The 15,259-nt window shown below is 41.8% G+C and overlaps 1 protein-coding gene across 1 annotated transcript in view; it reads left to right on the forward strand.

Moving 5' to 3' along the window:
• grik3 (glutamate ionotropic receptor kainate type subunit 3) overlaps positions 1-15,259 on the forward strand; it is a gene marked incomplete at both ends in the record, with an annotated part of 124,847 nt that overhangs the window by 92,369 nt on the left and 17,219 nt on the right. The window contains 2 exons of the mRNA XM_080748576.1: positions 2,377-2,580; positions 12,599-12,822. Of these exons, the coding sequence (XP_080604702.1) occupies positions 2,377-2,580; positions 12,599-12,822 (428 nt within the window). The remainder of the gene's footprint in view (positions 1-2,376; positions 2,581-12,598; positions 12,823-15,259) is intronic.

Here is a 15,259-nt window from a genome sequence, read left to right on the forward strand (position 1 = left end):
AAATGTTTGTTTTGTCTGACTTTGAAGGCTTGTATCTCATGAATGCCTGAACGGATTTCCAAGCAGATTTTTTTGTTTGAAAGCTGTTAAAAAGTACTACACATATGGTGCATATATGGTGCATGGGCGTGCACGATCCATGCACTAACGTGCACTAAAAATGTATCTGTGCACTAGAAATTTAGGAACGTGGCAGTGTTTGTTTTGTCTGACTTTGAAGGCTTCTATCTCATGAATGCCTGAACGGATTTCCAAGCGGATTTTTTTGTTTGAAAGCTGTTAAAAAGTACTACACATATGGTGCATATATGGTGCATGGGCGTGCACGATCCGTGCACAAAAAAATTATCCGTGCACTAGAAATTTAGGAACGTGGCATCCTGGTACTTGGCGGCCATCTTGAAAAGGGCATTCAATGAGTTAATAGGAAGTGCCATTGGCTGTGGATATTTAATGAGTCTCGAGTAGTCTATCACTGAGGTGTAGTGGTTCATCTACAGTTTGCATAGCGCTAAAAAGTTTTTACATAGTATGAAAAGGACCTCACTAAGTTTAGGCACATTTTGTGATACCCCGCTGATTTGAGAGTCATTTAGGAATCATCCGTTTTAGATAATAAAACCTGCAACCGAATTTCCAAAGAGAGTTTTCTTCTGCTCTTGTATTAATCTCTTTGCATTTTCATTCAGCTTAATGACATTGCATCAAACTGATTCCAGTGATGCATGAACAAGACGTCTGACAGTTTTATAGTGATAACATCTTAGAGGAGATTAAGACGCTTAATGTGTTTTTCTCTTTCACATTAATTGTTTGCACTCCATTGCCTGTAATGTCTCTGTACGGGCCCCCGCCACCCTCCTCTTTCTGTTATGTACGCCCATGCTGTGCGACTGTGCAGGGTAAAACCAGTGTAAAACTCTTTGATTTGAGTCCAAACCTTGGGGAATAGCGAGAATTGGAAGGCTGGAAACAGATGGTAATGGCTTTTTGCCTTACCATGCAAACTTTTTGATCAAGTTAATTGGACAAGTTGAACAAAGTTTGCGGTGAAGCACTCACTCTCTCTTTCCAAATACTACACTGTCATCAAGTATTCATCAGTTATTACTTATTTAAGAGGCTGTCCTAATTGTAATGTCCAACTGGCTTCATAATTGGGATGGCAAGCAATTAAAGATGCTATTCCCTTCTCTTATGGCGGTTTTGGACATCCATATTACAGTATGTCTGGTTAAATGGCGCACTAGTACGCCAGCTTGTAAAAGCTATTCTTCAAAGGCATCAAACATCAAGACAATATCAGTACAAACAGAGTATTACGTGATTTCCATAATGTTATTTCCTCATAATATATTTTCAGTCCTTCGCTTCTTTTTCAATGAAACCCCCAGCGCCCCCACCCCCGTTTCCCTATAAAACAGAGACAAGAACACTGCCATGACTGCATACTGTATGTTCGTGTATGAGTGCATCTTTACTTAAAGTCACATACGTCATGGATGGGAAATACAAAGCAGAGGTCACCTTCACAAGAGAATGAATTACTCTGCCTCTAAGCAGAGTTTATAAATTATACGTCTAGCCATTGAAGGCAATAAATTGCATTATAGGCCGTGCGTAAACGGACCACCATGTTTTGAAATGCTCTGTGGGATGCACAAGTCTATTTGGCAGAAGGAAATTGCGACAGCCGCTAAATAAAGAAAATCATTTATAAACTATGATCCTTCGTAGTCACTGTCAACGGCTTGGTTTTGGCGTCCCTTGTGAGTCCGGTGACAAGCGATGAAGACAACATCACAGGCATGCTCTGTTTCACTGCAGCATTCTGTTCCTAATCAAGCTTTTATATGACCCAAATTATGAGCATCCAGCCAGGATATTACAGCGCAGTAAAGACTGCCATCTCCCTGACCATAAACTGAACCGACCTGTGCACTGACAGCATGGGTCAGTGGGCAGTTGTGTGTATGGGGGCTGACAGGGGCTTTAGTTGGCTCAACACGACAAACACATCAAAAACAATAGCACTCAGTTTCGGTGTGTATCCCCTTTCGAATCTTATCAAGCATAGTATGGCATGCAGTCATTTGGGATACATTTCCACAATGGGAGATGCAGCTCGCATTCGAAGCGGCTCAGCTCTCCTTTTTGACATGTTGCTAATGTAAGAACAAAGCTAATCACTCGTGCATATTTTAACAACGCTCTATAGCCACATGCCGAACTTGAATCTCCCTGTCGCTCCCTGTTAAATGCAACAGTGACTTTTCAGCTCAGATCACTTTGCCTCAATTAAGGTGCGCGCGCCGAAACAAATTGAAAAAGCTGACCTCACCGTTGGTTTCCATTTGATGTTTCGTGTCTGTGCAGGAGGAGCCATACGTCATGCTTAAGAAGTCTGACAAGGCGCTGGTTGGCAACGACCGCTTCGAGGGCTTCTGCATCGACTTGCTGAAGGAGCTGGCCAACATCCTGGGCTTCGTGTACGAGATTCGCCTGGTGCCCGACGGGAAATATGGCTCACAAGACGACAAGGGCCAGTGGAACGGGATGATCAGAGAGCTGATTGAACATGTGAGTCATATTATTGGATCAGCACAAATACCACGTGCTTCTATCACGCCCTGTGACCTTGGGCCTTGTCCTTCATGCCTCAGCTGCCTAATACAGGGGCCTTCAACATGCCAAGGACCCCTTAGTTGAGAGAGAGATGAAGCAGGGACCCCCCACAACCTTTTTTTTATAGATTCCATATAGTTTAATCGTTTGACAGCAGAATCGTCAGTGTATTTTGGATTCATGTCAATTTGTGTTTTCGGATATTTAACCACTTGAACCGTCAATACTTAATAAACTTGACCTTTCAATCTGTACTTAGTCTGCTCTTTTTCCCCTCTACACCAAACCTCTTTGCCGAAAATAGCCGATCTACAGATCTGCTATTTTCGGCTAAAGTCCTCAGAATATGGACACTAGGGTTCAAGTGGTTAATATAAAAAAGGAGAGAAAAGTCACACAAAGATTTGGAGGACCCTCTAGGGGTCCCGGATCCCCTGTTGAAGACCCTTGGCCTAATACAACGTCTACGTTTCACTCTTGTAATCCCGCGCAAAAATGTTACGCAAACAGCAGTGAAAGATCTTATCTTAAGTGAACTGACGCAAAAAAGATGCTGTTGAGCTGTGCAGGTTATGTCTTCCTCAGGCATAGACAGTGATAAAGATATGATTGAGTACAGGACATGTGGAGACAGCAAAGCTGTCACTTACATTTACGGCACAACTCTGTCAAGGTTGCCTCCGAGTTACAAGTCTGTTGATGTCATTGATTGAGACACAAACCTCAGCTTTGATAAAAAAATGAAAAATAAAGAAATAACAATGGGTGAACAGGTAAGGTACTGTACGTTCTCAGTATGTAGCAGACCACATCAGCAATCATAATGTTGGCAGATAGTGAAAAATTACTGTGATAAAACAAAAACCATCAAATGCCAGGAAACAGGCCTTGCATTGAAAGCAACAATGACAGTACTTGGCTGGCATTTCATAACGGTGCCTCTCATTGCCCTCCCTCTGTCCTCGGCCCTGTCGGGTCAGCACTGCACTCGGCTGGAAAAGTTGTAATAGCTTAAGTGGCATTTAGAGGAGAGTCTTATGGCGTGAGTCAGTGGCTAGGTGCTGAGAAGGGTAGGAAAGGTGGGCTACCGCAGCAGCACTTTATCCCCCCCTACCCGAAGCTTTTTGCTAGATCTGTGCTGATAACGGTAACCTTGAGGGGGAACAAATGGATTACTGGAGGTAGAAAATGCTGGCAGGAAATGGAGATGCAGCATTCATCATAAAACGGAGTAGACATATGCTTTGTATTCTTCTGTACTTTCAACTTAAAAGCTAGTATGAGTGGTCAGAGGTGAGATTTTACAAGGCAGACTATCGTTCTTATAGCATGTTTTAAATCGTATTTGAAGAAGAATATCCTCTAAGAGATTGAGACTTGCTAGATGCAATTTTACGTAATTCTATTCTTAACTCTCCTTATCCCATCCTATATTAAAATTGGCTTAAGGGAGGACTAGCCGGCTGACGGGTGGGTGGGCCTCTGATGTCATGGCATCAGGCGTAAAATCAGTCAGCTCCATATATGGGCACAAAAGAATCGGCTTTGCGACGTAGGTGTGAGGGCCACGTTGTGGCCCAAACTCTAGATTTGAGGCTCGAACCTCTCGTCTAGTCTATCCCTATGTTCAGCGCTTCATGCTATTGTACAGTATCTCGATCTTAACATTTGAAAAAACGCATTTAATCCTGAAATCTTTTATACCTACATGCATAGATGTAGGAAACAGGGGGGTCGCAGGGGACTTTTCCCCCATGAGCTGCGGAGTGGCCTTGCGTGGGCCGCGAAACAACCATTTGGGCACTAGCAGCCGCCTGGAATTATTTTGCTAAACGGCCCTAAACGGTCTCCCATTCATTCTCTATGGCAGTGCTAAGCCACTAATGACATTTCTGGCCACAACGTGGGTGTCAATGCGCTGTGGCGCTCTTCTGAATTTCAGCTGCTAAAATTCTGATTGGTTGAAAAGGTTGGCAAAACTGCCTGGCAACAAAGACACAGCTTTTTCTCTTTGGCTGGAATGGCACTAAGCACTTGCAGGCCATTCCAGCCAATGAGAAAAAGCTTTACAGTATATTCAGGGTTTAATTTGTTTGTGTAAAAACATGCCTAGCTGCTTCTGATTAAAAAATAAGAATAATTACAAATCGAACCCTGCAAATACATACTATGTTGTGGACATGCATTTCAGTCTAAACACAATTCTTATTTACATCTGATTATCACATTCCTGTTTTTAATTGACAGTTTAATGGAATTGAACCCTAGTCACCTGTAGTAAGTGGATTAATTAACCACTGTCTGTGTAGGAGGGACTTAATTCACAATTAATGCATCATTTTCAACAAGTTAATTCATTGTATCTGTCAGTCAGAGAACTTGTACTGTACGGTATGTCCAAAACCTTGGATAAATAATAATAAAAAAAAAACGAAAAAAAAAAAACTAAAAACTAAAAACATGGAGATATAAGGTTTCTGCCCGACAGCAACGTTATTCAATTATGTGTTTCTTTGAGATACAAATGTTATTTGTACAGGCATTAATTCACACTTAAAGGAAGATATAAAAGAGAGAGAGAGAGAGAGAGAGAGAGAGAGAGAGAGAGAGAGAGAGAGAGAGAGAGAGAGAGAGAGAGAGAGAGAGTATGTTTACTTATTGCCGAAATTACATCTTGCTTAGCATCACTCATTTTTAACTAGGGTGATGATCATCTACTGTATACTGCCTGGTACTGCAGCTATCGCTGTTATTGCCTCTCAAAGCAGAAGCGAGCATGGATCACACCCGCTGATAGTTAGCCGGTTCTATTTTGTGGTCCAGTGCTTCTCTCTTACCCCTGTCTGTCTAGATAAGCAGATCTTGATTCAGTGGACCAGAAACACAGAACTTGAGGGGCCTAGGGATATCACGAGAGGCTGCGGATGGCTATAGATTCCATATGAGAACCCACAAACAATCTTATCTCCTCCACTCAACAAGCAACTTTCTTCTTTCTTTTTCTTTTCAGCCTGTGGTGGACGGTCTGCCATGCCTCTGTATTATCACATGTACTCTGTATATTTACTGTACAGATCCTTCTCGAACAATTTGAATATTGTGTAAAAAAGCATTGCAGTTGCCATAGCACCCCAAATCACAACTGACTTCGGAAACTTCCCACTGGACTTCAAGCAACTCTGACTTCAGAAGGTTAACATTTCTATTATAAATCCTTGTTTCGAGTGGTCTCGTGTAATATTTTAATATTTTGAAGTATAGACTTTTGATATTCATGAGCTGTATGCCATAACAATTTTGAGGGACTGCGAATAAAATTCCCGGCAGCGGTGGCTGCCGCAGCAAGTGCCGGACCGTTACCTAACCCTATCCTTAACCCTATCCCTAACCCTAACCTTAACCCTAACCAGAGTAAAACTATACCTAAACCTAACCTTAACCCTAACCCTAACCTCAGTAAAACTATGCCTAAACCTAACCCTAACTTCTAACCACCGTTGTAGCGGCCGTCGGTCCTACCTGCCGGTCTGTGCGGCGGCCGCCGGTCCTATCTGCCGGTCCTATCTGCCGGTCCTATCTGCCGGTCTGTGCGGCGGCGGGCGGTCCTATCTGCTGGTCCGTGCGGCGGCTGCCGGTCCTACCTGCCGGTCCGTTCGGCGGCTGCCGGTCCTACCTGCCGGTCTGTGCGGCGGCGGGCGGTCCTATCTGCTGGTCCGTGCGGCGGCTGCGGTCCTCCGTGCGGCGGCTGCCGTTCGGACCTGCCGGTCCTGTTCTGTGCCTGGCGCGGCAATTCCGCGGCAGGTGCCGCTGCCGGTGATTGTATTAGCTCCTTCTGCAAAGTTTTAACAAAAAAAGGTTTGGAATAATTCACTGAAAGTCCATGTATCTAGAATATATGAAAGTTTCAAGAAATATATGAGAGTCTCAAGAAAATGTACTTTTACACAATATTCAAATTTTTCGAGAATGATCTGTATATTTCTACATTACACTACATGCAGTACATACTTTACATAGGCTACAGTATACAGTACATTATGTATTGTTACTGTATGCAGCATGTTTGCTGTACTTTGTATACAACATGCCATACTGTGTACAAAGAGAAACAGAAGGGCAAAATAAATAGCCACTGTCAAAGTTATTTATCGGTTCGATTTGGTTTTTATAACTGCCTTTGATTAACCCCTAAACATTTTCATTACCTCCCCGTTGCAATGTGGACACAGTGCTACAGTGTACTGGTGATAACTACCTCTACCCAAAGGGTCACCTACTGTAGTTAGTTAGATAAGGTCTAAGAAAGACAACAAGCAAAACGGCAGCGTCCTATATTTGGTTTTAGCTGATAAAACAGTGTTAAATCACAAGGCCCATGCATGCATCTATCCTGTCAGCCCACATAAATCATAGTTTCATTACAGAATTACAAAAATGCCTGGCACATTTCTATAGTGAAATGTGCCAGGCATTTCTATAGTGGCGCGTGACTTGTGTGTGTGTGTGTGTTTATTAAAAGCAGTTGTACCCCTTCATTCATCTTTGTAGGTCACCAAGAAGGAAATGTAGAGACAGAAACAAAGATTTCTGTTTATTTCTGTGTGTGTGTGTGTGTGTGTGTGTGTGTGTGTGTGTGTGTGTGTGCGTGTGTGTGCGTGTGTGTGCACGCGTGCGGTTGTGTGTGCTCATGTCATGTGCCCTATACACATTCATATCTGCGTGTTTTCCTGGGATGTGAAGTTATGATGTTTGTATTCAATATGTTTGCACATCCTTGTGTGTGAAAGAGGGTCCGCATGTCTGTGTACGAAAATATGTTTCTTCTCACCACATGAGAAAAACAGGAGAGTGTGTTGTGTCCTTCCAGAATGTGTGGCTTTTAGAAGAACAAAGGAAATGATCCAATTCGTCATGTGTCGTTCTGTTTTCCTTAACATATGTTTTTGTCTGAGTGTGGTGGCAGCATGCCATTGATCACCCTTGGAAATATACTATTTCTGAATGAAAGAGAATGAGGATGCACTGTGCTATACTGCTTAGTACAGTTAGTAGGCTATAATAATACAGTACAGTTAATTCAGTGTAAAATGCTTTGGCAACATGTACGCTACGTGTAGCATATATCGCCCCTTTGTTTTTTCACTCCACAGAAACAAAAGCCCACTGCGACGCCAAAGGGCATTGTGGGAAGGTGCTAAATGATGCAACAGACTCTGTTAAACTTGATTTAGTCACAATAGATGATCCCTTTAATCATGCCGTGATGTTAGCATTATCAGTGGGCTTAACACGTAATTTGTTTCTGCCGTGGCAATTAATCTCTGCTTCGACAGATACACTGGAAGGTTACAGCCAGCCTACACACACACCATGTCTACACAGAGTAGATATTCAAAAAGATAAGTCTAATGAATTGATTTATTGGTAGTCAGAGATTCACATGCCTATGATATACTATAGTACCTGTTGGCAGGTAGGGGTCGGTAGTTGACTCAGGGTGCTGGATGAAGTGAGGTGGGATTTCAACTGACATTTGGGCAGTTAAGTGGTCAGTGTATTAGTGATTTAGAGACACTACAACAATTACATTATTCATTTTCATCCCTGTGGAAGTGTCTTTGAGCAAACAGACGTTGAACCTATTCTTGTAGTTCCAGGTTACAATTTCATAACCATAAACCACTATCCTATCGTATTTACTTCTTTGACCGGTGTGGCTAATATTTGCTATTTAAAATAAAGGAGGATTCTTTTTTATATAGTGGTTAAAGCAATTTGTAGGGATGGCACCATATGACATTTCTGGGCCAATAATGATAACTTATTGATTACAAATATCTGCCGATATCAATGCAGTTTCTACCCGCCGTCAACCTCAATTTTACCTGTGTGATTAGAGTAAGCATGACTATTAGAGCAAAAATATACAAAAAGCAACAAACAATTAAGGGGTATACTGGTTCATCATTGCCATCCCTAGTTTGCTTAATCTTTGCTCTATAGTCTCATCACTTCTCTGCCAATGCAGGTATCATGTTCTCTACAAGTCCTTATGTTAGATTCACATTTGCAGAGTTGATAATGGGGCACGATCAAGAGCATTATGTAAACATGTGTAAGCGAATGGCAGAGAGTCAGGGACTTGTCATGAATTGAATTGACATGAATTGTCATATCTGTGACGCCAATGTCATCTAACACCCCGAACGACCGAGAATGAACAATAAATCAGGCCAACGCTGAATGCATTCACATCAAGGCATTCAAGAGACAGACCTCTAGTTGTTATAGTTATAACCTCTGTTGTGCAGACTGCATTAGTTGCAATTGTATGAATCCAGCAGGACATAATCAGGTGAGGTGGTTTCAGAGGGAAAACGGCCCAAAGCTTACCATCTGCAGGACCAGATAACACTGAGCCATGTGGCACACAGCAGGGCACTATCACTATCAGGGCTATCTCGCCTGGGCCCGGTGGTGGATGTGCCTAAGCACAAAATGGCCATGCGGCATGTACATTAGCCCACTGTAGGGATCTCTGGCAAGGCCTGGTGGTTGATCTTCCGCTTGAGTGGCAGCTTGGTTCAAAAGAGCTCCAGTTGGCAATGGAGAGGAGCAGTGTGAGTTGTAAAAGAAATTAAATACTGTGATTAATGAGGGCACAGTGGATGCACCCTAGGACATAATGGCTCCCTCATCTCTATCTCTCTCTCTTCAGAGGATACTTTTTGCTAACCACTTAAAACCTATTTGTTACTTCGTCATATCACGGTGTTGCGTGAAAATTGCCAATCTGTGAGCTCGGAGATTGGCTATTTTTGCAATACAAAATTGCCCAACTAGGGAATCCAGGTTGAACCACCATAACTACCATAGATGTATGTAGGTACAATAGTTGCACACACAGAACATGAATGTTTTCTGTCTGTCCTGTTTGCAGCTATGCAAGTATTGTCATATTTGGATGGCATGCTGATGGTACCACAAAGGCTATACTTTGGTGTTACAACCCATGACAGTCTAGGGGCACAGCCTGTAACTTAAGAGTGGACAGGACAACAGTTTACAAAAAGACTAAAATGTTTATTGACATTTTGTCATTTAAAACCATGGCGGACTGCAAGTACAAAAAGGTATCGAGATGTTTCACATGATATAGTTACAATAGTTGGTGGTTGACATAATAGCTATTTAAATAAAAAATAGATATGATGTTAACTCTTACATGATGATGGGCAAAAGGACAAAACAAGTCGGTGGGGAGAGAGTAGCCCTTCCACGGCTACGTGGTGTGCTCTCCCTCAGAGCCAAACTAACCGCGTCACCAGGCTTTCTCTGAGGAAAGCTAGTATTCATTTACAACGGGCCGTTTGATCCGGTCGAGGCGGAAACCACAAGCAGAAGAACCGGCGTTACTTTGTTTTGGTTCCCCCCGTTTGTTGCCCCAATCCCTATTTAAAATGCTCGAGTAGCCAAGTGTAGTCTTGCCAGTCGCTACGAGTTGGACTAAGAGATGCATATATATACCAAACAAACTTTCACGTAACAAATAACTGAGTAAGCATGTTTGGGCTCTCACAGCATATCTCCATAATACATGGATCTCCATATATGGGTACCAGGGGTCTCCATATATGGGTAACTGGTCCGATATACATCACTGGCCAGATGGCCAAGAATTGGCGTGATATATAATATATTGTGCACTGTTAGGGCTGTTCCAAATAACTTTTTCAGGGTTTGGATACTCTGCACATTGTCCGAGCAAATCCAAAAAATCTTTCTAAATTAATTGCCAATAAATCAAATCAAGGCTCTTTGTGGTTAGCCTTGATTTGAGGCCAGCACTTACAGATAAATGGTAAATATAGTAAATCATATCCTGAGAGCCAATCACATTGTTGGGGGGGAAATAAAAATCCACTGGCATATTGTTTGTGTAAAATTTAGGACTAATGAAAGTTGCATTGAAGTTGATAATTTATGCCATGATTAAAGAATATAATACAATATATATTTTATAATATTTTTGCGATGTCCATTTAGAGACGAACCTAGTCTGCCTCGTGTTAACTCATATTCAAAGGGAAATAGATTGATCTTTATAAATAGTTCACAATCGCAGACACTGTTGCACCAGAACAATGTTGTTGTGAAAGAACACACTTTGATTATCAACTGCACTATACTGCTGTATTGTCTTTATGAGGAAATTCAAGTGTAAGATAATGTGATGACAGGTCATGACTGCAACATTCACCCATTTTTTTATGTTTATTCAATCACTCTCATTGGATAAATTGGACAGATGAGAATGAATAACTGGCAATAGCGGGTGTCACTGGCATGGACAATATCAATAGTATGTTGTTCACAAACAATAGTAATAGTATATTATGTTGTATTTTCTTTGTTTATAAATCCCTCAAGCTCAAGCTCCAAAAGTTTTCTAAATTTGTAAATCTGTTTTATTTTAACTATTTTAAAAATACACAAAGGCTATTATTATTATAATCGTCATGTGATATTATTGTCACGATATTAATATTGAAGTATTTGGTCCAAATATTGTGATATTGGATTTTGTCCATATCGGCTAGCCCTGTTATGCCCTATACCCTCAAAGCAAAATGGCATAGCAAACATTTACAGCTCTTCATTAGTGAACTGGTGTAAGAGTGAGCCCTGTGCCTCTCCCAATGCTCAGCGAGATGTAAGGAGGAGGAGTGAGAGGGGGACATTGGGCCAAACCTTTCTTTTGTGAGGTGCATCCTTTTCTCTTGGAGGGGGGTATCCATGCGTGAACTCAGCAGCTGGTTTCATTAACCTCCAGTCCAACCCTGGTGTGGGAGGAGAGAGAGAGAGAGAGTGTGTGTGTGTGTGTGTGTGTGTGTGTGTGTGTGTGTGTGCGTGCGTGCGTGCGTGCGTGCGTGCGTGCGTGCGTGCGTGCGTGCGTGCGTGCGTTCTTGCGTGCGGTGTGTGTGTATGTGTGTGTGGGGGGGGGGGGATGTAAAAAATGGTGACAGATACATATCATCAGAGGACAGAGCCCAGCCAATGCCAGATTTTTGGTTAATACGATGCGATCCCAATTTTGAGTCATAGACCACCGATTGCTGATGTTTAAAAAAGGAGGAAAAAAAACAGAGGTCACCTCATTTGATTTCAGCCGATCTGGAACAAAAGTAGACCATACATACAGTAGATAGAGCTTTTTAGAAAACCTTCGCCTTTAATGACATGCCCAAAATAGGGATGCCAGGCTGTTGTTTTGGTCAACGTTTGCCTGTTACTTATCCTATGGCACCACATCAATACAGCATGGAACAAAAATCTTATCCAACGATAAAAATATATTCAAACTTTTGGGTCTGAGACTCTGAGAGGCTACATCTCAAATGGTGGTCCGTGGCTCAAATGCGGAATTCATAAATAATGGACCTTGACATGAAAAGGGTTTAAAACCACCGGGCTAGAGCAATATATCAGGCAAGCTCAGACTGCAACCCACTGTGAGCCTCTGCCATTCCTATGTCTTCACTGGCATGATTTGAAAGTAGATGGCATCTGAGGGAGAGCTATATTAGGCCCTTCTAGAGGCCCCAGGTAGCTGCTCAGCCTGCTCTGCACGTGCCACTGCATCCAATTTTGTCTGATTCATGGGAAATGTGACGACGCGTCTTTAAAACGATATCACTTAAGTGAGTCATTACGTACTGTATGTTTTACAACCTGTGCAACAATGTTCACTGAGTGTGCCACTCTTTATGTGTAATTAAACCTACAGAATATTCTATATAATTATGGGTGTTGCCAGCTAGTGCTTTTCATTTTGATCGGTAAGTACAGATGAATCCAAAGAGTGTCAAGCGGCACTGCTTCGCACTGCGACACACGGCAGCACTCTCTGGATTCGTTTATAGGAGAAAGTTAAAAGCAATTTTAAGATTTTGTTTTGTGTCTCTGCTTACAGAGAGCTGACCTGGCCGTGGCTCCTCTTACCATCACCTACATGCGTGAGAAGGTCATTGATTTCTCCAAACCCTTCATGAGCATGGGCATCAGCATCCTGTACCGCAAACCCAACACCACCAACAACGGCTTCTTCTCCTTCCTCAACCCCATGACCCCCGACATCTGGGTCTATATTCTCCTGGCCTACTTAGGAGTCAGCTGTGTCCTGTTTGTCATTGCCAGGTAAATCCATCATATACATAAACATACTGTATGTCCATCAGAAACTAGTGTACAGTATGAGTCATTTCAGTGCCGTTCGCGTGATAATGTTACTCTTTGTTTGAGAAAGCAGAAAAGATTGGCTGAGTATAATTATTTTGCACATACCGGTACCTGGAATTTGTCTTCTGAATTTTACTTATGGAACTATAGGGATCACTAGACAGGTAATGATCAGTGCCTGTGGAGCAGAAGGAATCAAACCAGGAACATTCTGATTCCCAATGCCACCCCAACAAATTCTAAGTAGAAGTCAAACCTAGACCCTTCGGATCCATAGTCAGTCACATCAAGGTGTCATTTAATTTGGGGTCGCAGCAGGAGATGGTAATTGCCACCACCTTCATCGTGTTTAACTTCCGATTTATTGTATGTTTATTTTCTTGTCTGCAACCATACATTCATTGGCCACTTTGGTGCCTCTGTTTTAGGCATTTCATTAGGCCTATTGGCGATTTTCAAACATCATTTGTTTTAACTTTAATTGTTAATTACAAAAATAGACAAAGTAGAAGCTCTACATGGCATAAGTGGTCATTTTGTTGCTCTCTTTTTTCCTTTTGTTTTTATGATTTAAAGCAGGGGTCTTCAACAGGGGGTCCGGGACCCCTAGGGGGTCCTCAGAGTTACTACAGGGGGTCCTCCAAATCTTTGTGTGATAGAAACTTTTTTCTCCTTTTTTATATTAACCACTTGAACCCTAGCATCCATATTCTGAGACTTAAGCCAAAAATATCAGATCTACAAGCTCACAACGCCTTGCGCTGCGAGGCGTTGTGAGCTTGTAGATCGGCTATTTTCGACAAAGAGGTTTGGTGTAGAGGGGAAAAAGAGCAGACTAAGTACAGAGTGAAAGGTCAAGTTTAGAAAGTATTGATGGTTCAAGTGGTTAAATATCTGAAAACACATATTGACATGAATCCAAAATACACTGATGATCGATCGTGCTATCAAACAATGAAACTATATGGAATCTATGAAAAGGTTGTGGGTGTCCCTGCTTCATCTCTCTCTCAGCTGAGGGGTCCTTGGCCTGAAAACGTTGAAGACCCCTGATTTAAAGATGTCTTGAGTCGTGAGTCAAACCAGGGGCTATGATTATGTTATGGACATTCTACCTACCAGGCCACCATGCTCCTGTGCGGGGCTCTTCTGTACTGCTAAGTGCTTTTGGCGTCGGCCCTGCAGAAAGCTTTAGCTGCTAGGTAGTGATCACGGCAGTTATGTCAGCATGGTCTCTCAGTGTAGCTCAGCAGAGGAAGGACGAATGAAAGTGCAAACATAAAATTAGATACGTGCCACCAAAGCTATGGTAAATAGCTATAATAAACCATGAAATTCATGAAAGAACAAGAAAACTTGCCTGTTACTGGCTTCCTACGTGCCATGGATGGCCATTATCGGTTCTTCCTGGTGTTTCTCATGCAAAGTGGTACTTGAGGAAGCTGTAAGAAGCTAGGCTTTGAAAGGAGTCGTAGGTCTGAGAGCATACAGCTGCACTCCTCAACTCTTGTACTTTGTCTTGAGATGAAGCATTTAGGAGTTGCTTTGAGTAAGTGCAAAATTACCACAAATTGGAATGTCATTTTATTGGAGACCAGCCTAGACAGCTGAAAAGCTGTTAGCCAAAAAAAAAAACACATAATATACATAATAGTTTCAAATAGAGATGGTTTACAGTGGAATCAGCTAGCTGGAGCAGATTGTTGCTGATACTATATCACACAAAAAGTTTTCTCAAGGATAATGTTGATCATACTGCAGAATAAAAGAAAAATCTAATTTTATAGTCTATTACTTTTGTGTGTCTACCATAGACTTCTTTAATTTCATAGCCAGTGTATGTAATGATACCAATGTTGTTTGCAGGCATCATTATGAGAAAGAAAATAAGGAAAAAATGAAAAGCTGCTGAACCTAATTTGTTGTTGTTATCAGTCTAGCCCATCTTAAAGGAAATAGCCATGGGAAAATGAATCTATTTTGCTTCAGTCACTTCAATACATATACTGTAGGACCTGGAGAATAGAAAGAAAAAAACCTGAAAAAGTTCAGAGATAAATATAGGCCATAAAGTGCTCTAAGTTGGAGAAGATGTGGATTAGCACTTACGCTTCAGTGTAATGAAGGCTTTTTTCCCCCTTGTATCTGCTCATATAGCAACAAATACCAATTTTCTATTTAAATGTTCTGCCTTTAGGTGTCTGGCTATCTGCTCAAAACCAATGTTTTATATCCTCAATGCTAGTGACTAATTAATTTAGTGGTGATACCTATTTTTAAGATTTTGACCTCATTGGCCACTCTTGAGACTTCTCAAGGAGTGTCTGAGAACCTTTTTGTGAACTCTCAAGATATACAATACAAAGTATATCTTCCTTAAGTTATATCCATGATT

This window comes from Nannobrachium achirus (assembly GCF_963921795.1).
Source record: "Nannobrachium achirus genome assembly, chromosome: 2".
NCBI lineage: Eukaryota > Metazoa > Chordata > Actinopteri > Myctophiformes > Myctophidae > Nannobrachium > Nannobrachium achirus.